Consider the following 21,676-nt stretch of genomic DNA (forward strand, 5'->3'; position numbering starts at 1 on the left):
AGCCGGGAGGCGGCAAGAAAAAATGATTCGGATAATGTGGGTTCATGACTTGATCTCATCTTTTTAAAAAAAAAAAAAATGAAAACGAAAACCTGTAAGATTAGCATGCGTGTGGATTGAGTATTGGCCTTCAAGTCTCGCGAGAGTTCTATATTCCAGTCGCGATGTTCCAGAGCGCAATCTCGAAGCATGGATTCGATTGTTGAATGGATATGAATAAGACGGATTTGACACGTCGAATGGCACTGCAGATGTTTGTTGATTTGGACAAGATTGGCAGATCAGGGACGGAGATTTTCCACCTCTTGTTCAATACAGGTGACCTTAATTTGTTTCCCTGTGCAAAGGAGGCTATTTACCATTACTGAATAGATTGAGAGTTGAGACCGTCTTCCTCTCCTGGAAAGAAATTTATCAGATAACAGGCAGCTCGAGCCAATTTGATTTTATGGGAAAGCTATTCGATAAAACAAATGTGGGTTGAGGACTGTTAATTATCGAAAGCTTCATATATCACTTGTTCACCTGCTTCCATCTTTAGATCTACGATATAGTAAAAAAAGAAAAAAAGAAATCCTCGAATGTTTCTGTTCTTGAAGCACCGACACTGGAATAAAAGTATTCGTAACACCACTGAAGGCCACTCTTACGTTTCAGAAGAGACATCATGAGTTTTGGTGCAGAGCACACGCTTCCATATCTCTGTAACCGCGTCATCAGATTATTTACCACTCGAATACCAAAGCTCAAACGCTTTTAAAATTCGGAAAAAGTTGGACCAAATTGTTCGACTGAGGTTTCCGTCCCAGACCCTACTTGAATATTTCTTATTCAGATATGCCGCGAATTCATTATCTTGCTCACCCGACTTGCTAATTCTTCACCTGTTTTCACCTCTTCGAATAAACAGGCGCTTCTCCACCTGAAAATACTAAATGGCAGTTGGAAGGTGGGGGCTCTACTTACAACCGGCATGATCAATGACGTTAAAAAATTTACCATGCAGAACCTCTCATTCAAATGTCTACCCTTTTTTAACCAAACTCGTCACATGTGCTTCTTTCTTAAGTAGCAGCACTTCGAAATTTGGATCCGTTCAAGTATTTTCGCAGAAAAAGAAAAAAAAAAGGAGGTGAAGGAATCACAGCCTGGTAGGTGCGAGAGATAAACAGCATGAGTGAAAGGTGAACCACATCATTTATGCTCGTTCCGTTCTTATTTTCTCATTCCCTGCTCTTCTCAAATATAATTTACTTCTCCCTGCTCGGACCAAAAGAAGCAGAAGTTGGAACTTCGTTACTATCTATATTTACAGCAGAGTTAGAAGAGGTTAGATCACCCATTAATGAATCGAGCTTGGCAGAAATTAGGTTTTCTGTGAAGATTATGAATCGATTCATCAAATAAAAGCAGCAAAGCTACTTATACAAGATAAAATGGTAGATTTCCAGATTCGGTATGGTGTACGAGGGGAGGGAGGATACCAAATGTCGAGCTTGCCCGTGATTCCATGAAAAGCTGCTGAACGCCCTGCCAGTCAAAGTCCATGTCTGTCCAGAATAAGGCCAGTCACGTGGAGAGATGACGACATTGCGCGAGGCAGGCTGACTCGTCCAAGTGCCCTCTCGTCAACCGTCAAAAGGACCCGGCCCCGTGGCCAACTGCTAGAAGATCAGACGTCCACATTTCGCACGCGTCAACCGTCAAAACCGACGTTAACTTCCCTCGATCCATATTTGTCGACTAGACGACCGCCACGTCACGCCCGTACTCGCGCCGCGAACCCCTGGCCTTTTCCGCAGACAGAGGGACCACGTGTGCTCTCGCCAACCCGGCCGCCGCTAGTCCCGATGGGCGTGGCTCCCGATAACTCGCGTTCTCCTGTAGTTATTTGGCGGGCCCTCCTCCGCAGATTCTTAAGTGCCCGCATAATTGTCATCGATGATGGAGATTAAATCTGTGGCCCCACTGCCCCCACGTGTCCTCCCCCCGATATCTCTCTAGTGAACTAAATCAAAAAGTGGATTTCCACGCTTCTCCTTTAAGCCTTCGGGATTAAGTAAAAGACATTTTTCACTTATTTTAAACTATTATTATCTTAATGCTGCTTAATATTTATTTACAAATGCTAAGGTAGTGGTTAGTCTTAAACTAATTTTTTGGTTTAACCGGTTCGTATGACTACTCACCAGAAGAGCGTGTTTAGACTGTGGATAATGGATTTGTCGCTTCTTGGGTTCGGCTTCGTAGTCGATCGTCCCCGCCGAGGCCGGCTTTGAGCTTTCCTCATTAATATTAGTATTCGCATTTGCTCTACCTGACTTTACCAAACTCTCCTTATGATCATCTTACTCCAGGAGGAGAAATATTATTTTCCCATGTTTCTGGACATAAATCATATGAGTTGTTGGCGTCGGAGAAAGAGGAGTTGAAATCTGTAATGACGGTGAGACAGAGTCGTATTTCTGGGAAATACTTGCAGAGTCTCATTAAAGAATGGAAGCGTTGAATCGGAATTCCGGTTACTCCGAGGCCATGTGCTGCGTGTTCCCTTTTTCACGCCTTTCGTTGAACTCTGAAACTAAACCCAGCAGAGATTGAAAGACGGTGGCACCCACATGATGTTCGAGAAAATTATGCAGTGAAACCTGATCACTGGAACGGCATCTGCGATTCTGTACTGTGTAAGTCGCCTGGTAATTGGTTACCTTTCACATGGTGGGACTCTCTGAGTCTACTGTCCTTCCTGCCAAAAACACTCTCTGAACTAGAGCGAGAAAGAAGACTAAGAGTCCGTCCACTATGCTCAACTGTTAACAAGACCGTTAACACCCATACCCATTACGTACGCTTTTTATGTGGCAATGGTGAGAAATCTACCGGAGTCCGCCGTATCGGCGGTAAAACTGTGTGTTGGATCATGGATGGCCGTAGAATAATAAAGAGACTCGTCAAGAAGCCACTGGTGAGATGCGCGTGGCAATGGGCTACGAACCGAGGAGGAAATGTCAAAGGGAAATCGCCAAACAGGGAAGAACAAGCAGAAGGTTGCCTAAGGTGATTGAGGTTGAATGATTACAATTTACGCAGAAACCGGAAAAGACAAAGACCAAACAACGAAGGATGGCCGATCGAGAAGCTCTCTACGGGGAACATCGCGCGCAGTCAACATGGCGATCGAAGCAACAACGTAAAAAGAGGGACTAACGCAAAAGGAGGGGACCAGATGGTCAAAAAAGTCTGTCAGGACTTGAATGAAGCTGTCGACAAAGTCAGAAAGGTGGCAAGGAAGGACCAAAAAACCGGGATTGGCGAGTGGAGTCAACTCAGTGAGTTCACCGGGGTACATAACCTTCAAATCAAACTGCTTTAAAGGAGCACTCCCATGTGAGACTCAGACACGCCCGACATCTTGATCGGATTTCACAACCCCATCTCTTTCTACAATTATCACCTACTTGTTTCCATATCTAATCACGATCCTCTCAAGTCTCCTCCAGGATTGCTTTGACCATCTTTTACAATTCAAATCTCGACTTTGGAAGGGAAGTTCATTGAATGTTGGTTTGCCGTCTCAAGTTTCTTGGTTTCTGCCAAGGGGAAATACTGCATAGCAGAACCTAACTGGAATCGATTTCTGAACGTTCACCCTAGTGACAGTTGATAATGATAATGCAGAGGATCGCAAAGCAGTCGATTGTCAACATCTGGACTGCAGCAAGCTAAGGTCTGAGAGAAGCGAACCATCTTCTCATTGTTACTTGGACTTCAGCAAGCTAAGTTCTCAGAGAAGCGAATCATCTTCTCATTGTTACTTTAAACCCTTGCGGAGAAATCATCACGTAGCTTTAAAACGTTGACATTGCATCGGATGTGGAGGAGATTAAAGAAGCACGAGTGACGATCGTGATATCTCTTTCCATTGACGATTAAAAGCAGTTTACAGACAAGTGGAAGTCTAGAGTAGTGCAGCAGAAAACGAGTATTCCGGCAGCAAGGTTTCTGTAATCATGGAAGTTCGAATCACAGTCTTTCGTGGGTCCTTTCTTCAATGAGTCTCGAGGGTTGTCTCTCTTTTTTGCTTTCTTGCATTGTTCTTGAAAGCGTTGAGGAAACGGAAAGCGAATTTCAGCATTTCTGTTTAAGTTTCTTCTTTTTATATCTTAAACTCGCTTTCACGTATTAAATTATGACAGAAATATATAAGATTGAGGTGGTTATTGTTGCACTCGCCGGAGTGGAAGAAAAACAACTTTTTCCCTAAGCTATTGATCATGAGTTGAGAAAAATGATTACACCAATGGAAAGCTTATATCCTCTGATGTCATATCCATCATGAAAATCCCAGAAAGTAAAATCTACAACACGAACGACTCGTAAACTTGTATCACCTCCCTCAACCTCTATACGTGATAAAAGCCAATGATTAAGCTAAGTATCTAATTAGTGGACGTTGAACATAATCCTTTTTAATTATTGATGCTTTGAAAAAAAAAGTAGGCTTCACCTATCAATAAAGTGATTTGATTTTACAGATAATATAAAATAAACTATCTTCATTTTTAAGGAAAATAACTAGCTACATAATCAAATTCACCAAAAATTCGCCTGAGCTCTCTTCAAATCCATAAGTAATTAAAAATAATAATAATAATAATAATAATAATAAAACAACAACGAGATAAGGCTAAATATGGTCTGTACATCTCACGATTGTGAACCCATTGACCGAAGTTGTTTTAATTATAGAGGATTTGACAAAATGGGTTCTTCTATCAATGATGAGATAGGGATTTGCATTTGTGATCTTGTAGATAACCAAGAGTGATATACATCAGCAATCATCTAAGAAAATGACTTGAACCATTATATGCCCATTGGTAGTGATACTTGTTCCCCCTCAATGAGCACTAATGAGGGTAAAAATTCTTGTGAATACTCACAAGCTACTCATGGATTCCTGACCTGCTAATCACGGGTAATTCCATTTCTTTCTTTACTTATTATTCGGATTTCACTAACAAATTCTTGTTTAATGAGCCATGCATGAACTAGGTACTTAGATTAGGTAGGAAAGCCATGGACTTTATGCTTTAAAAGGATTTAGAAACAAACGCATGTAAGGAATGTGTTAGATCTTGAGCTAAACCACATTAGAGGATGAACTGAATAATTGATTAAAGTGGTATTTCTACAACTTTAATGGGATCTCTCGAAGCAATGCTACGTAGAGTCTGAAGCGTACTATCAGTTGTCGTCTAGAAAAGAAACGATATGATAGTCAAGGTAAGCTTTTGGAAGGTAGAAAAGTAAGTTTCCCTTTCGCATTTGGACAGAATGCAGACAGACTTGAGAATCCCTCGTATGAAACGAGTTGTCTCTGGTCTTCAGAGATTCTTATCCTAAAGTTTAAGATAAACTCAAAAGACGGAAGAATGAAGACCCTCTTTTAGACTAAGTATCCCTTTTTCCTGCTTTTTATCCACTCCATTTAACCCATTGTCACAAACCCGACATCAGCAAATATCGCCATAAGCTTTTCAGATCTCACTGAAATCTCATTTCCTCTGCCGGGGCCAATCCTAGAGAAGACGTGTTTCTTACGGATGGCTATATGCAAATGAGATGAGATTATTTATGATGTTATTTGATGAACCAAGCAACTTTGATCATAAAAAATTCCAGACAGAACAAAAGACAGAGACTTCAACGCCCCCTGCTCTAACTTCTGGACGTAAGGAACTCAGCCCGATTTAAGATGACTCGAGCCAAAATCATGTGGGTTCCCGAGTCTCTCTTCTAACGAAGATTTGAACTTGAAACCATCTTTTTAGAACGTTCTTTTTTTTTTTTTTTTTCAGTTTTCTCTTCGTTCATTGGCTTTCAGAAACCTGTACAAAAATCTCCAGAATCTCTTTGGTCGATTTGGAACGTCGTGTCCACTGCGTCGATCCACAAGTTGGTGGGGCCAGAGGGCCCTAACTCGCTCAGACCCGTCACATCCCGCACGTGCTGCACTGCCGTTTAATACTGCAAGCCTTCTAAGTGTTCGCTTTTTTCCTTTTCTTCAAGAAAAAGGAAAACAAATTCCCCGATCTTTTCTCCACTTGGTTCACGCCGGTCCAAACCCCTTTTTGACGCACTGGAGATTTCAGATTGCTTCCTCGCCAAAGTCCAGTGCCTCTCGTCTATGCAAAGCAAAGCATTTCATTCTCGAACGTTCAAACCCTAACGGATCTTTAGAAAACTCCCGTTCCGCCTCTCCGAAAGTGCGTGCACCCACCCCCGGTCCCGGATAACCTTATCCGGATTCCCTAACGAGTGAATACACTTTCCATGGAGAATTTCCCATCAATTTATCCTTTTTAAAGTTAAAACTGCCCACCTTTTTTCCGGATGACGTGTACCCTGTGTTTCGAGAAAATAAGCATATGACGTTAGCGGCAAGCCGGTAATTCGCTTTACAATGTGGGCCTTCGCAGTCAAACTAGCTTTATTCGCTAATTAATTTTTTGTTATATAAAAAATAAATTATATTTCCTATTAAATTTATTGTGTGGACCTGAGAAAACGGCTGCCGGGCCCACCGACTGTTCACTTTCCTGTTTGAATGTACTGTGAATATAGAGCACTAGGGGGGGACGAGGTAGTGACTTAAAAAAGGCTTCACGTGGTTCACTGTTGGCCCATGAATGCATAAGAAACGATGGATGATGGGACCCACTCACCCTTTACTGTTAAAAAATAAAACAGAAAAGCCGGCACCGATTGGGGAACCCTAATTCCAAGGCCTCCAATCAGTTAATGGTGGGGCCCGTGGATCCGTTCAAATAGTGAAATGAATATTCTAATTCGAAGCCGAGAATCATAATCTGAGCGTGCGGGAATCTAGGTAAACAATTTATATCGTTTAAAAATCAGTTTTTTGTTACGTGGAATAAACTTTTCTTATCGATCTCTAGCAGCCTCTCACATGTCCACTGTGCGAATCTTGTGCGAATCAGAGCTGAACCTGTGCTTCTCGTTCGCTACAGATACGGGCCTCGTGATTCTCGGGGAAACGACATTAGCATGTGAGGAGGCACTAGGGAGCACGGTTTGACTGTTTGAGCTCCCAAATATATTTTTCTTAATTCGTGCCAAATTATTCTCACTAAATATAGTTTTTCATAAATTCGTATGAAAGTTTTGATACATCATTAGAGGTATCTTTCCTAATATGGATTTTTTTAAAATAACCAATTTTTTAAAAAAATAGAAAAATACTCACTTTCTAAACTTAATTAGAAAAAATACCTAACTTTGAACGATCAAACAGACATATTGGACTGACAAGTCACAATTGATCACTAGTGTTCACACCCCCGATCTTGACTATGTGGCTTAGTATGGCAAGTCAATATTTTGACCCAATCAAAATTAGGTATTTCAATGAATAAATTCAGAAAATGGGTATTTTTTTCTAAATTCCTTTGTACATATTGAAGTATTCTTACAAATATAAGTTATATTGAGGCGGATAGAGAAACACCTACTCTAGGAAGCACAAATAAAGCTTTGATACCATATTAATTCTAATTAATAAGAATATAGCGCTTTTAAAGTATTCTTGCGCTTTCTCCTAATATGTTATACATGCATAATTTTAGGCACATGTCACATAAAGATACTCAATGGGGTCTGAATCATCAAAATAACCTTTCCTACAATTATTTTAGGAAGCATAAATAAAAGCTCTAATCATGTGTTAACATTCTCCCCCATGTGTTGACTTTTTTAAACGTCTAAAATTTAGGTAAACGTCTCCCACATGTTGACTTTTAATGTGGCTTTTATACATGAATGGTTTTAGGTGCAGTCACATAAAATACCACGTTGAATCTAAGTCCATTAACCCAATATAGGAAATATATTTTTCAACTAATGGTCATGTTACATAAGGCGTTATTCACTCTATCTAAGTCGTTAATCAAGGTAATAATCTTAATTAGATTAATAGAGGGAATAATGGGAAGAAAATCCAACCACAAGGCTTCGTTATCGTCCTAAACGCCAAGGGTCTTTTTTTAAAATTATTCAGGGAAGGACTTTTTTTAATAAGTAGCTGAAGCGCGGTTGAGCACAGACATTGACCACGGTTGGGCGCCAGGGTATTTTGGTCATGTTGTTATTTTTCTTCTATATTTTAAACATGTTTGCAGTATAAAAGTATACCGTGAGTATGAGAAAATGTGAAGCTGGGTGAGTGGAGCGAAGCGGCGCCGAGAAAGGCAGGGCCGCGCGGCGCCGAGGACTAACGAAGCGAAAAAGTGGCAGGTGGACGTGACGGTGTGGAGCCATTGGGGAGAGAGGAGTATTATATAATATAATATAATAATAAGAGATACAATAAGGATTAAATAATAAATAAATGGGTTTGTTACTAGGTAGGGTAGGGGACGGTTAAAAAACGAGTGTGGGGACAGGATTAAGGAGGGAGCTAAAGAAATTTGAGAAGGAAAAAGCAAAAAAAAACCCTAAAACTGAAAAATCTTGGCGTCTAATAAAGAAAGACAAGCGACCCCTTTGGTGGGGGCTCTATATAATTAACAAAACCCCCCTAATCCCTCTCTCGTTTTTCTCATCACTTCCACTAGCTTCCTGCTTCCTCTCTCTCTCTCTCTCTCTCTCTCTCACGCTCTTGCCAACATACTCCATCGCTGCCGCCGCACTCACAGACTCTCAGTGGCGATTGGGATTGAGACCAGAGTGAACAACGACGACGAACTTAAACGCATAAGAGAGGATAGATACAGGTTGATTTTGATTGAGGATAAAGAAGTGAAGCGGAGTCGACAGCTCTTTTTCTTTGCGCTGCCTCTGCTTCTTCTTCTTTTCCTTGTTGTTACCGCTTTTTTCGTTCGTTTACGCTGACTAACGGGGGTAGCAAGGTCTGTTGAGAGTCATTGTGGGGAATGTCGAATGTTCGTTCTTGTTTAGTAGTTTCTTAGTTTCTGACGGTGTGTTGGTGGATGGAAATAGGTGAGGTGTGCGGTTAAGATTGGAGGAAGATGAAGTACGTGTTGGTGACTGGGGGAGTGGTGAGCGGACTCGGGAAAGGTGTCACTGCCAGCAGTATTGGAGTTGTTCTGAAGGCTTGTGGACTCCGGGTTACTTCCATTAAGATTGGTGATTTTTCATTCCTTTTTTCTTCTGTTTTTTTTATCCTCTTAATTTTAGTATACCGTTTTTTCGATTCTTGTTCAAGGGAAGTGCATTCGCTTTCTTCAGTTGTTTTAGAAGAGTTAGTTTTGTGGGATTTAGGTGTGTGTTACGTTCCCAGTTGCAGGGATTTTTTTTCTAAGAAAAAAATGTTCCTGTGTTCTTAGTTTGGGTTTTGTCCACAGTTTTTTTCCTAATGGTTGGGATGGGATTGGATTTCTTTTCTAGGAAAATTTAAACGTTCTGGACTTATGCATGGATGCGGAGATTCGAGTTTCTTCCAGTAAAAACGATTTTTTCTTTTCTTGCCTTAGAACAATTACAAAGAGGTTGAACTTGTGATTTAACTTGCTCTCTTATTTTCTAGGAAATGGTAGTTTTTGAAGACTAGTGGTAGATTAATGTCTTTTCTATATTTAGTACTTTCTCTTTGAATTGATTAAAGAATGAATTTCTGATTTTTCCTTCTTTTTGTTTGTGAACACTAATTTAATTTGAGCAGCAGGAGGAAAAGTTGTGGGTGGAAGCCTTCAGACTTGTTTATTCTTTTGATCAATAGACTCTCTTAGTCGGAAAAGCTACGGTTGATTTTAATAGTAATTTTACATAAATTGCACTACTTTAACCAAGAGTCGTTGATCTGGTTCCACTGATTGAACGCCAAGACATCTGGGACCTTCATATTTGTTTTTTGTTATTTGCGTGTTTTGATTCTAGTGTAGTGTCGAGTGTCCTGAAATTTTTATCTGGTTTTGATGGCTTAAATGGGTCTGTTTCTGATCGTGCTTATGGTAAAATGTTGTGCATACAGATCCATATCTAAACACTGATGCCGGAACCATGTCTCCTTTTGAGCACGGAGAGGTGTTTGTCTTGGATGATGGCGGCGAGGTAAAACTTTTCTAGATGTGCTTTGCACTGTTTATGTGCTTCCATGTGGCTTTTCCGAGTTGAATCTTATTCAAATTGCACATTTGACAACTGCTTTCCTGTGGTTGGTTAGACCGCTACAGTAAAGCAGTTGTTTAGTTATTTGCTTTGGCTAAATGGTAAATTTTTTCTATGATTTAAGGTGGACCTGGATCTTGGGAACTATGAACGATTCCTTGATGTTAAATTGACTCGTGATAATAATATCACAACTGGGAAGATTTACCAGGTATTCTACTTTATTCCTACATCTTATATTTATAATCCCTCAGAGCCTCTTTTTGGAGTTAGTCTGACACGCTAGGAAGGAAGAAATGATCTAACTTACGCTCAGCCTATTAACTTCTTATTATATTTGCTATGTACTGATCAATTTTTCTTTGGTGTGGGTTTAACTGATCATGTAGTCTGTTATTGACAAGGAGAGAAAAGGTGATTATCTAGGGAAAACTGTTCAGGTACCTTTCTCATTGCCTTAATGTCATTGTCATAATTTTTTTTAACTTTTCAACTTTTGATCAACCTCAACTTTCTCTTATATCCATATTTTAGGTGGTTCCACATATTACAGATGCCATTCAAGAATGGATTGAACGTGTTGCTATGATACCTGTGGATGGACAAGAAGGACCAGCGGATGTTTGTGTCATAGAACTGGGTGGAACTATAGGTAATAACATTTGTTGTTTTTTTTGTAATTGCTCTAACTAATTTTTGAATATTCCACAAATTATCCTTTTATAACACCACCCGCATGATTGATGCAGGGGATATTGAATCGATGCCATTCATTGAGGCATTGGCTCAGTTCTCTGATCGTGTTGGTAAGTGGATTTTACTTAGTTTTACACTATCCTTGAGATGAATTTTCTAGTTCTTATTGTTTATTTCCACCTTCTCAGGCCCTGGCAACTTTTGCCTTGTTCATGTTAGTCTAGTTCCTGTCCTGAATGTTGTTGGTGAACAGGTATATCTAGCTGGAACTTCTTTTAGATTTTTTTTTCTGATCACGATTGCAGAATTTATGCAATGATTCATTTTTTTTTCCAGTTTTGAAACTCATATCATAGTCATTCTTTTCTGATTTTCAATTTCTTTGTATTTTTTCCAGAAAACAAAGCCTACACAACACAGTGTACGTGGATTGAGAGGTCTAGGACTCACACCAAACATCTTAGCTTGTCGCAGTGCAAAGGTTTCTATCTCCTCTCTCTCTCTCTCTCTCTCTCTCTCTCTCTCTCTCTCTCTCTCTCTCTCTCTCTCTCTTTTTCTCTCTCTTTCCTCTCTCCTCTCCTCTCTCCTCTCTTTCCCTCTTTCTCTCTTACTCTCTCTCTCTCTCTCTCTTTCTCTCTCTGTCTCTCTCTTTATCTCTCTCTCTCTCTCTCACACACACACTTTTTCCTGGTTGATCTCATTCCCAGTCTGAATTTCCTGTGCAGCCTCTGGATGAAAATGTGAAAGAAAAACTCACGCAATTTTGCCATGTGCCGGTACTGGGAGTAGATTTATATTGCTATGGTATTTCTTAATATTGTTTCATAATTTGTGGATGTCAATGCTAATTAGCAGTCTTTTGTAAATGTTTCAGGCAGCAAACATTGTAACTCTTTATGATGTCTCAAACATTTGGCATATACCCTTGCTGTTAAGGGTATGTGATTGTTTACAAAATTATATAAATTTTCAGAAATTCCCTTCTCTTGTGATTGTGCAAAAATATATGTCAAGCCAGAGCAAAGCATTACTAAGATGACTTTCTTCATCTTATAGGATCAAAAAGCACATGAAGCAATTCTTAAGGGGCTAAACCTTCTTGGGTTAGTTCTTCAGCTCTCCGCATCTATGATTTCACTTTTTCCACCTCAGTGGTGAATTGCATGAAAACTCGTGACATATTTCCTTTTGTATGTATAGCAGTGTTTCAAGGGAACCGTCATTGGAGGAATGGACAGGCCGTGCCAAGCTATGTGACATGCTTGATAACCCTGTAGGTCTCACAAATTCTCATACTGGTCATTTAAGGCTGTTTTGCTGATTGTTAATCGTTGAATACTGACAAATATGATTTACAGGTCAGAATTGCCATGGTTGGAAAATATACTGGACTACAAGATTCCTACCTCTCTGTGTTAAAGGTGAACTAAATTGTCAACCCAGGATTATTTAATTACATAGGTGTAAAAAATCCATGGTTAGCAAATCTCGTTTGCTAGTACATATCTGATGTTTCAGAAAACAGTTGCTCTTATTAGTTCCCTTAAACTGAGGAATTGTTATCTACTGCAGGCCCTTTTGCATGCTTCCGTTGCATGCCGCAGAAAACTCGTAGTGGAGTGGGTCCCATCTACTGATCTTGAGGATCAAACTGCCAAAGAGGTTTTCCTTTTATCTTTAAATACTCTGTATCTTATAGTTTCCTTGGTCACATGTTGGTTATGTTGTAAAACTTTTCTTTGTGTACAGTCTCCTGACGTTCATGAAGCTGCATGGAACTTGCTGAAGGTGAGCTCTTCTGCTAATTTTTTGTTGTTGGATGCTCATATGTCAATTTTTGCCGCTTTCTTCTCGTGTACACATTTTTTTTGGTTTGTTTTCTGAATGTTTTTTCAGTTCAGGGTGCGGATGGGGTTCTAGTTCCAGGTGGATTTGGTGACCGAGGGGTTCAAGGGAAAATTCTTGCAGCCAAATATGCTCGTGAAAACAATATACCATTTTTTGGTATTTGTCTAGGAATGCAAATAGCTGTCATTGAGTACACACGCTCAGTTCTTGGCTTTCAGGATGCAAACAGTGAAGAATTTGATCCAGACACAAGCACTCCATGTGTGATTCAAATGCCAGAGGTGAACATTTGAGTTCTAATCACCATATTTCTATATTCTTGTTTTTTGTTATTTGACCTGAGAAACACTCTTTCTGTTTTTCTTTTATGGGTTTCTTTAACTGTAAGACCTTGCTTTGTAGGCTTCTAAAACCCACATGGGAGGAACCATGCGTCTCGGGTCGAGAAAGACATACTTTCAAGTTGCAAACTGCAAATCAGCGAAGTTGTAAGATGGATGAACCCCTTATTTTTTATTCAAAACTTATTTATTTTTCATATACGTATCATATGTCTTTTTTCTCCTTTTTCCCAATCTAGAAATAGGAAGTGTTTTCACTTAAACATTTTTTCCACATACCAGATACGGCAATGTCAGATATGTAGATGAGCGACATCGACATAGATATGAGGTGCATCACAAAGATCATATTTATTCAATTGTTTGATATAGGATGATGTGTTGCTTCACTTGTTCTGTGCTGACTGAAGATTAATTTATATGTATATGTAGGTTAATCCTACTATGATTACTGCTCTTGAAAAAGCTGGATTATCTTTTGTTGGCAAGGATGAGACTAGTAAGCGTATGGAGGTGCATTTTCTGACTGCTTTGTTTAGATGTGCTTTCTGTGACTTATTTGCAGTGGAACCATATGGTTTTTATCCTAAAAACTATGTGCTGAGTGCTAACTGTATTCTGGTGTACAGATTCTGGAGTTACCTAGTCATCCTTACTTTGTGGGTGTACAGTTTCATCCTGAATTCAAGTCAAGACCAGGAAAGCCTTCCCCACTCTTCTTAGGTATTCCTTAACCATCTGGTTCTCAAGTTACATAATTCTTGTAATAGTTATCTGGTCTCGTTTACTTCTGCTCAAATTTCTTGCCATCCTGAAAAGTTGCTGCCTTCGCTATCCCAACAGGTCTAATAGCAGCTGCATGTGGTCAGTTGGATGCTTTTAAGCAAACATCCTCCCCCAACAGCAAGTTGATCGCAAAAAATGGCCCAGCTAATGGTGTGGTGAAGAAGACCTACCAAAACGGGAACTACAAATCCAACGGTTCACTGAATGGGTTCTATGCAAACGGGAATGGTGTGCATGTCTAATTAAAGCAGGTTGACTCCTTTTTTGTTACCTGTTTTTCCTCTACTTTGGTCGTTGAAGTCAGTTTTTGTGCGATGGGCTTGTTTGACAAAAGCCCTCCAAGAGTGTCATTCTGTACAGCCGTGTTGAAGAGAGGATTTTATAGTTGTCAGGGAACTGGAAAGAATGCCTCAGAGCCTCGTTCCGAGCTTTTTAACAAAAGGGAAGGCCTGTTGTATTTTGCCAGCATGTTGAAATTTTAGGGAATGACGTGTTTTAGGAGCTTTTTGCTTTGGGGCTTTTTTGGGGGGCTTTTTTTTTTTTTCTCCTTCCCGTGGACAGGAATATTGTTTTTTTTTTTTATGGGACCTTCTGGCTTTACCTGTGCCTGTACATTAGGAAATAACACAATAGTAGTACTAAAGGGACAAGAGAAAGCGAGTTTTGGTCCTTGATGCTTAAATATTCGAAGTAACTTCAAATACCATATCGTTTATTTTCTCGTATGAAAAAAGGAAAAAAAAAAAAACAGAAAGAAAGAAGAAACATGTCTCTTTTGTATGTGATCACTAAAACAGGTGAACTACGAATAAGACGATCGAGCTAGTTCTTTTTTTATGTCAGCTATTTGTTGTGTGAAATTATTCTTTAGCGCATACACCACTCCTGAACGTTCTGATTAACTTCTGTATATGCAGAATATTCTGTCCTGTAATTTCAAACTATGCCAAAATCGATAGTAAGAAAACAACTGATGACACAGCATTCCAGCACTAGCAAAAAGTCAACAACAACACTAAAAGACGCAGATGTGCTACACTGGATTAGTTACTGAGAGGACTATACATTAATCAAGCTTTCACTAATGAAACAGGGTTCTGATTCCAACCACTAGCCAACTAGTCATACTAATGGCATCGAGCATAAAAAGTTCTCCAGGCTGATTTGTGGTTTTCCAGCACCAGCAAAAAGCGTTTGATAGCCGACTCCCCAAAAGAATTGGCTCTTATGAGCACTTTTGACTTTGTTCTCTTTCAGAAAACTTGATAGTTGCATCAAAGTTCGTAGTCCGTCCATTCTTGCATCAAACTAGATGTCGACATTGAACTGTAAAAGAAACATCTCTTTGACAATTCATAATATACTAAAAGAGAATTTAGTCTTACCTGATTTCATGCCATGAACAAACTACCAAGAAGAAGGGGCTGCTTAAAAATGAAAAAGACCACACAACGCATGCTTGTATATAAGAAGGCATTTTGTAAGATATTGCCCAATGGTTCTTCATTGTTCATTCATATACTCATGCCACTGGGTTAATATTTTCCAGTGAATTTGCTAGATTTCTGTTCCCAAGTTCCCAGTTTCTTGTAGTATCTCCAGAATCCATCTTGGATATCCTTAAGACCTTGTCATGGTAATTGTACAGCGTTCTTCTGTGGCCAATGCTGATATATGTCATGCCTGCATCTTCAATCAGCTTGTACAGATGAGCCTGCATAATAATATTAAAGGTTGAACAAATCTAATGAAAAAAACAAGAAGAGCACGTCGTGCAGTGGATTTTTAAGCATTCATAGCAGTCTGATATCAACCACAGCAGACCAGGTGACCAAGCCATTGAAGATGCAAATACTCATATTGTATGTTTTGAAAGGAAACGACTATACATTATTTAAAACAAGAAAATCATTATATATCACTATCTTACCTCATTTATCTCATCTAATGCACTAGTAGATTCATCCAGTAGAACCAGTTTTGCTTTACTTAACAGAAGACGGGCAAATGCGAGGCGTTGCTGCTCTCCCAGCGAAAGAACACTAGACCATTCACAAGTTGAATCTAACCCCTTAAAGCGTGACAAAATATCACCGAGCCTGACATCTTCCAGGACCTGAATCAGATCATCTGTTGTTGGTCTTTTAGATTTTTTACCTATATCTAGACCCGTCACTTGAGATAAGAAAGGAAGGGAAGCTGCAAAACCAAGTACGCCTTCAGCTAGAAGTTGCTAAAACAATCAGTTAGTCAGAGTTGTTAATATGATACCAGAATATTGAGAGCTCGCTGAAATGATAGGAAAATCTTCAATCCACGTAGGATAGAGCAACTGCTGCCGAAGTGTGCCTAAAACCATGTATGGTCTTTGAGGAAGGAAAAATATGCTCCCAGTCTTTCGACTTTTGACGTGTGCAAGCCTGCCATCAGATGAATCATTTGCATCTTCCATATAGAATGAGATCCTGCCCCTTCCTGTACCCCAGAGACCAGCCATAGCTCTTAATAGTGAAGTCTTACCACTCCCACTAGGCCCTGTTATCTATCAATCAGATAGAACATCAACTAAATTAACTGCCTCTACATCCGATGCACTGTATGCAAAGCACAAGTGTATGCATCTAAATGGAACAACTCACCAGTAAGTGATCCTTGTTGTTAACCACCAAAGATAGGTCCCTAATAAGAGTTCTTTTACTTTTTGGTGTTTCTAGCCATAGATTCTCAATCTCCAAAAGTTTATGATCCTTAACCAGAGGCAAGGATCCATTAGATTCCAAAATGGACGATCTCTTTACATCAAGAAACTGAATGCATATCTCTTGTCTGCTATCAGGTACAGGTGAAGCAATGCTTCTATCCAGAACATCATCAAACTCACCTGTTGGAGATACCACAAGCAAATCAATGAAATCAAAGGAAGTCATGAAGAAAATTAATCAGGTCTGTTGCACATAGTAATCATGCACTAAGTTGACTTAGTGATCTACACACAATAAAAACCTTTCTGCAATCTTTATGGATTCAACATAAGCTGGTTAACAGAGACCAACTAAACAGGTAGCCGTAAATGTACTAAAGAGAAATTCCTTTTGTGATTCCGTAAAACAAAAGGAAAACATGGGAAAGAAGAAAATAAAATATGAACATTTTACCTAGTCGATCAATAACAGCTGAAAAGGCACTGATTGCTTGAAATTGGTATACGATAAGAGAAAAATCTCCAAGTATGTGATTAAATGCAGAAACAGACTGATTTATAACTCCAAACTCAATTTTCCCTGCAAAATACATGGGAGCAACAACAGCAGCAGGGAGAATCTGAATCAGATAGCGGTAGCCATCAGTGAAGAACTCCAGGTTCCGTGAGGAAATCAACAATCGCTGCAGGAAGAGAAAAACATAAGTAAATTCTTTAGTACCAAACTGACAAGGTGTACATAGGTTTTACAAAATATTTCTCATTGAATATTATACATATTTGCACACCACTTCACCATTGACACATCAGCTTGTGATTAGCTCCATACATAATTGATATAATATATATATATATATATATATATATAGATAGATAGATAATACACATATATGTCCTCTTACATAGACTTGTGAGATTTCAAAAGAGGCAAATCAATCAGATTATGAAATGATTGACAGCCTATGTGTTAAAAAAGCAGCGACTTTGCAAGGATATTTCTGACTCCAATGCATAATAATCTTTAAGAAAAATGTGGAATCAGATATCAACAACATATGAACTATTTCAAAAGATTTTTCAGTGTCTATTTTAAATATGTCAATCTTACATGACATAGCACTTTTCCACATTCAATAATACAACATTGTTAATGTTGTGTCACTAAGAAGACAGTTGCAGTAAAACAGAAATGTGGATGAAAATGCTTGAAATGTTGTCTAAAGCAAAACTTGTAAAAGCTGTAAGAAAAATTAAACCTGGAAAGGGTTGCATCTCACATACACTTAGATTCTCAAATGCTGCTTTGAACCGTTGCAACAGAAGTTGCATTTCATTACCCTCACCACCATAGAATGCAATTGATTCAGCATTTTCTCGAACACGGACAAGCCCATATCGGAAGTCTGCTTCTTTCTTCTCTTGCATGAAATTCAAGGTGACTAGACCCTGGAGAGAGAGCAGTTGATTTATTTCATTCAGTCAGAAAATGAATTCTACCAATACACCAAGTTAGCAATAAGTTAGAAAATCACCTTTCCAAGAAATACACTTATTGCAGTACCACCAAGTGAGTATACAAGAAGAACAACAAATAGTGGTGGATAGATACCGTAGAGAATGTTACTAAAAGATATCAAATCAATAGCAGCATTAAAAAGTGTTAATGAAAACGAGAGAGCTGTTCCAGTAAAAGCACTTAGATCATCAACAAGCCGCTGGTCTGGATTATCAATGATAGATTGGGATTGGATTTTATAAAATGTTTGGTTTTGGAAGTAGCGTTGTAGATAATAGCTGGTCATCCATGATCTCCATCTTAGTGAGAGAGTCTCTCTCGCATAATCTCTTAGGACAAAAAACTGCAAAAAACATAGTGAACAAAGAATCAGAACCCATAACAAATAACTATGGTAGTCGATTACAAGTTCCTAAAGTAACATAAACAGGAAATCAATAAAAAGAAGAGTTGATAGTTCAAGAAACAAGAAATTTCTTTAGCAACAAGCTAGACAACCTAGCATCTTAGTATTCACAATCAAATACAATATGACTGATGACTTGAACAATAAATTCTGCTTTCAGATTTCAATTTGTACATAAGAAACATAAAACACTTTGTACAATGTTTTAAAACTGATCAAGTCATTCAACACAGAGTGGCAAGTTGAAGTTCAAACAAGTTGGACCACCAACTCTGGGGACTATCTTGGTAACGGAGAAAAACTCCCAATATAGTACCAAACCAGGCTTCCACTAGTTGGCCAGTTTAGTCCAGGTCCAACAGCATTGCTTTGAACAGTTACATGCTCAAGCAAATGGGTGGCCCGCTCCATCATGGGAGCCTAACAGAAGGTGTAACACCAAGTCACTCATTGCTTTATGAACAGGTAAGTGACAAATATATTCTTAACATTTGCACAGAAGGAACATTCTTTATGTGATCAGCTGTCAGTCTTCCCATAAAGCTGGTTCACAATCATTATGGAGCCACCATTTGAACAATCAGAATCAACCTTCAAGTTTACAATCTGATGCCTAAAGAATGTCAGATTCACTAAAGCAGTCAGAAATCACAACTATTATTCAAATATAGAGAATCCAGAAAACAGAACCAACACAAACATAGAGAAGAACACACAAGGAAAAAATTCTGTATGTTTTTTTTGTGTAATTTCAAATCATGAAAAGTAAAAGATAAAAATAACCCAAAGAACACATGGCTTGAAGAGCAATACCTACAAGAGTGCAGCAATATGCTCACCGGAATTCCTCCAGCAAATCCTCCAAGGTAGTAGAGGAGCTGCTTCGTAAATTGTTCTTGATCTTTGTCTTGAATCAGAAGGAAAACACAAACATAACTTAATTAAGGACGAAGATTCTTTTTGGTTATGGTTTTATCTAGAGTAAGTAGAAGGCCAATAGAAGTAGTCAAAACAGTTAAAGGGAAATGATTGAAAGAACAACTCACTAGCAAGTGCATTATAGAAGTCTCGTCCAAGAAAATTAAAACCAACACTAATTCCAGTTGTTCCTAACGTAAGAGCAAACACAGCAGCAAGTCTCAGCCTAGCTTGAACTTTGTCTTCTGATGACCAATATGGAGCAGCAACTTTCCACAATCTTCTCAAAATCGTCTGAAGATCTGAACCGGTTCTTGAAGCATCCTGATGCATCAGTGAATGGTTCAAGTCAGCCAAATATCCTCTCTCTCTCTCTCTCACACACACACACACACTCATACAACAAAAACAAGAACCAATAAATTGGCAAGGGAAGGGAGCAAAGTGCGTGAGACAAGCAGTACAACTTCAAAACCAGTTATAACGAAAAGAATATATCCTGAAATATAAAAAAAATGAGAGTTTATTGTAGTTCCTACCGTGCACTTTTTAGGTCTCCTATGTCAAGTGGAGCCAAAAAAAAAAAAAACACTTTTCTTACCCCTTCCATGAATCACTCTTACACATCAAATCTTCAATATTTTTGGCTCCAGAAATATATTACCTTCGGAAACTCGAGTTATGAGCTAATCCCAAACAACAACAAGTTGATGGAAAAAGATTATTAATTTCTGATTTTCACATCGATATTTGCGCCTTCACATACTATTTCTTTCCGAGCACTTACTTTCTTTTTTCCAAGATAACCGGAAGTTCCAACCAATAAGAATCCTAGTGAGCCTAAAAAGCGGATACTGGCCAAGCAGAAATTACTTGCAGGTCTGCGTGTTACACTCTCAGAAAACGGCGAAGGTAGTGGCTGCTAACTTCAACATGTGCCATAGAACGGATGGGCAACAATATAGAAATCTACTACAGTTACTTATTCCGAAAGTAGCGAGAGTAGCTAAATACTTAGTTCACTCGTTTTATCGACCAACTATGAATTCGGGTTAACAATAGGCATGTGTCTTGGAAGCATTAATCCCTCCCCAAGTCCAACTAAAACTAGTTGCCATTCCGGCTAAGAAGTTAAATGTACAAGAGATCAAAGCAACCAAACCACCCAATTGAATTGAAAAGCCAGAAGTGTCCATTTACCTTATCTTCATCCGGGGAGGGTAAAGACTCTTCAGTAACCGTGGATGATCTGATCCTCGAGGCTGATGGAAATCTCCTCCGACGCATCGAGATTTGAGGAGTAGATATGACGGAGCACTGAGGAGACGGTGTACGCAGCGACAGCAGCGGATAACAACTGCAGAAATTGTAGGAACACGACAGAAGCATCTTTCCGCTCCTTTTCTTTCCTTTCGGTTTCCTTCTTTTTCTCTCTCTAGCAGCCCCTGTTATTCCGCGCCACTAAGCATGTGATGCATTTGCAGACATTCACAGGCAGAAACTGAAGAGATTCTTTGCGTTTGGTTTTTTTTACTCTTCTCCTATGTTCATTCACTTCGATTCAGGCGAAGCACAACAATTTAAGCCCCTACCGTGCGCCAGAGTTGTTTTTGAGCAAATTATTTCAGCCACCTATGATTTATCCGGATGATTTGAAGGACAGGAAACACGCCTCCACTAGACACCATGGGTTCACCGGCATTTCAGACCATGTATATTATTAACTTAAAAAAGATAAATAAATTTGAAACATATTTTCAGACTAATAGAAGGAAATAATAGTTATTATGTTACTATCTTAAACTATTAGCTAATATTTTACACTAATTACATTAGTATATTAATAAATATATTTTAAATATTATTATTAAAATATAAATTTAATAATATAGAATTAAAAGGATTTATAAAATTTATATTACATTATATTAACTTAAATGAGCGAGTAAATTACTTAATCAATTTCAAAGTTTTTATTAATTATTCAAATAATTATCCCTTTCATAATTAAAATAAAATATTTTATATATTATGTTAATATCTAGTCAAATACTAAACAATTTATATTATATTATTTTTAAAATATATATTATATTATAGTTGAAATAATTATAAGAATTATATAAATTTTATTCTAAATTATAACTACTAGACTATATTAAATTAAATGAGTCTCTAAATTAAACAAAATGAAAAAATATTTTTAACTTATCTTAAATTTATTTTTAAAACTATTAAAGCATATCCAATAAACTATATAAATTTGAATTTATAAATCATTACAAACAATAATTTATTTCTCTGTATTGAACCAA

General features: G+C 38.5%; 2 protein-coding genes across 4 annotated transcripts; one reads left to right on the forward strand and one right to left on the reverse strand.

Annotated features, from left to right (window-relative positions):
• Nucleotides 1–8,627: 8,627 nt before the first annotated feature.
• On the forward strand, nt 8,628–14,422 carry LOC137963952 (uncharacterized). Of its 3 annotated transcripts, none has more exons than XM_068811183.1 (22): nt 8,628–8,930; nt 9,022–9,168; nt 10,013–10,092; nt 10,274–10,360; nt 10,539–10,589; nt 10,684–10,801; nt 10,899–10,955; nt 11,034–11,098; nt 11,243–11,326; nt 11,571–11,621; nt 11,720–11,782; nt 11,902–11,948; nt 12,046–12,118; nt 12,204–12,266; nt 12,418–12,507; nt 12,595–12,633; nt 12,747–12,974; nt 13,096–13,181; nt 13,317–13,365; nt 13,467–13,547; nt 13,664–13,757; nt 13,878–14,422. In XM_068811183.1, exons 2-22 carry the CDS (start codon nt 9,051–9,053, stop codon nt 14,060–14,062), a joined length of 1,809 nt encoding a protein of 602 aa, XP_068667284.1. In that variant the 5' UTR covers nt 8,628–8,930; nt 9,022–9,050; the 3' UTR covers nt 14,063–14,422. The 3 variants fall into 3 exon arrangements, with proteins under 3 accessions (XP_068667284.1, XP_068667283.1, XP_068667285.1); XM_068811182.1 differs by having other exon boundaries at nt 8,628–8,795; XM_068811184.1 differs by having other exon boundaries at nt 8,628–8,795; nt 12,049–12,118.
• An 826-nt stretch (nt 14,423–15,248) lies between these two features.
• LOC137963951 (ABC transporter D family member 2, chloroplastic) lies at nt 15,249–20,944 on the reverse strand. The gene is made up of 10 exons (XM_068811181.1): nt 20,562–20,944; nt 19,490–19,685; nt 19,283–19,350; nt 18,054–18,380; nt 17,803–17,967; nt 16,976–17,204; nt 16,460–16,701; nt 16,092–16,362; nt 15,751–16,019; nt 15,249–15,534 (listed from the first exon to the last, which is right to left on the reverse strand). The coding sequence occupies exons 1-10, from the start codon at nt 20,748–20,750 to the stop codon at nt 15,343–15,345; spliced, it is 2,148 nt and encodes a 715-aa protein (XP_068667282.1). The 5' UTR covers nt 20,751–20,944; the 3' UTR covers nt 15,249–15,342.
• Nucleotides 20,945–21,676: the final 732 nt, after the last annotated feature.

The sequence above is a fragment of the Aristolochia californica genome, unplaced genomic scaffold, assembly GCF_029961685.1.
Source record: "Aristolochia californica isolate CCGP_79_NKW_82.1479 unplaced genomic scaffold, dmAriCali1.0.hap1 SCAF_4, whole genome shotgun sequence".
Taxonomy (NCBI): domain Eukaryota; kingdom Viridiplantae; phylum Streptophyta; class Magnoliopsida; order Piperales; family Aristolochiaceae; genus Aristolochia; species Aristolochia californica.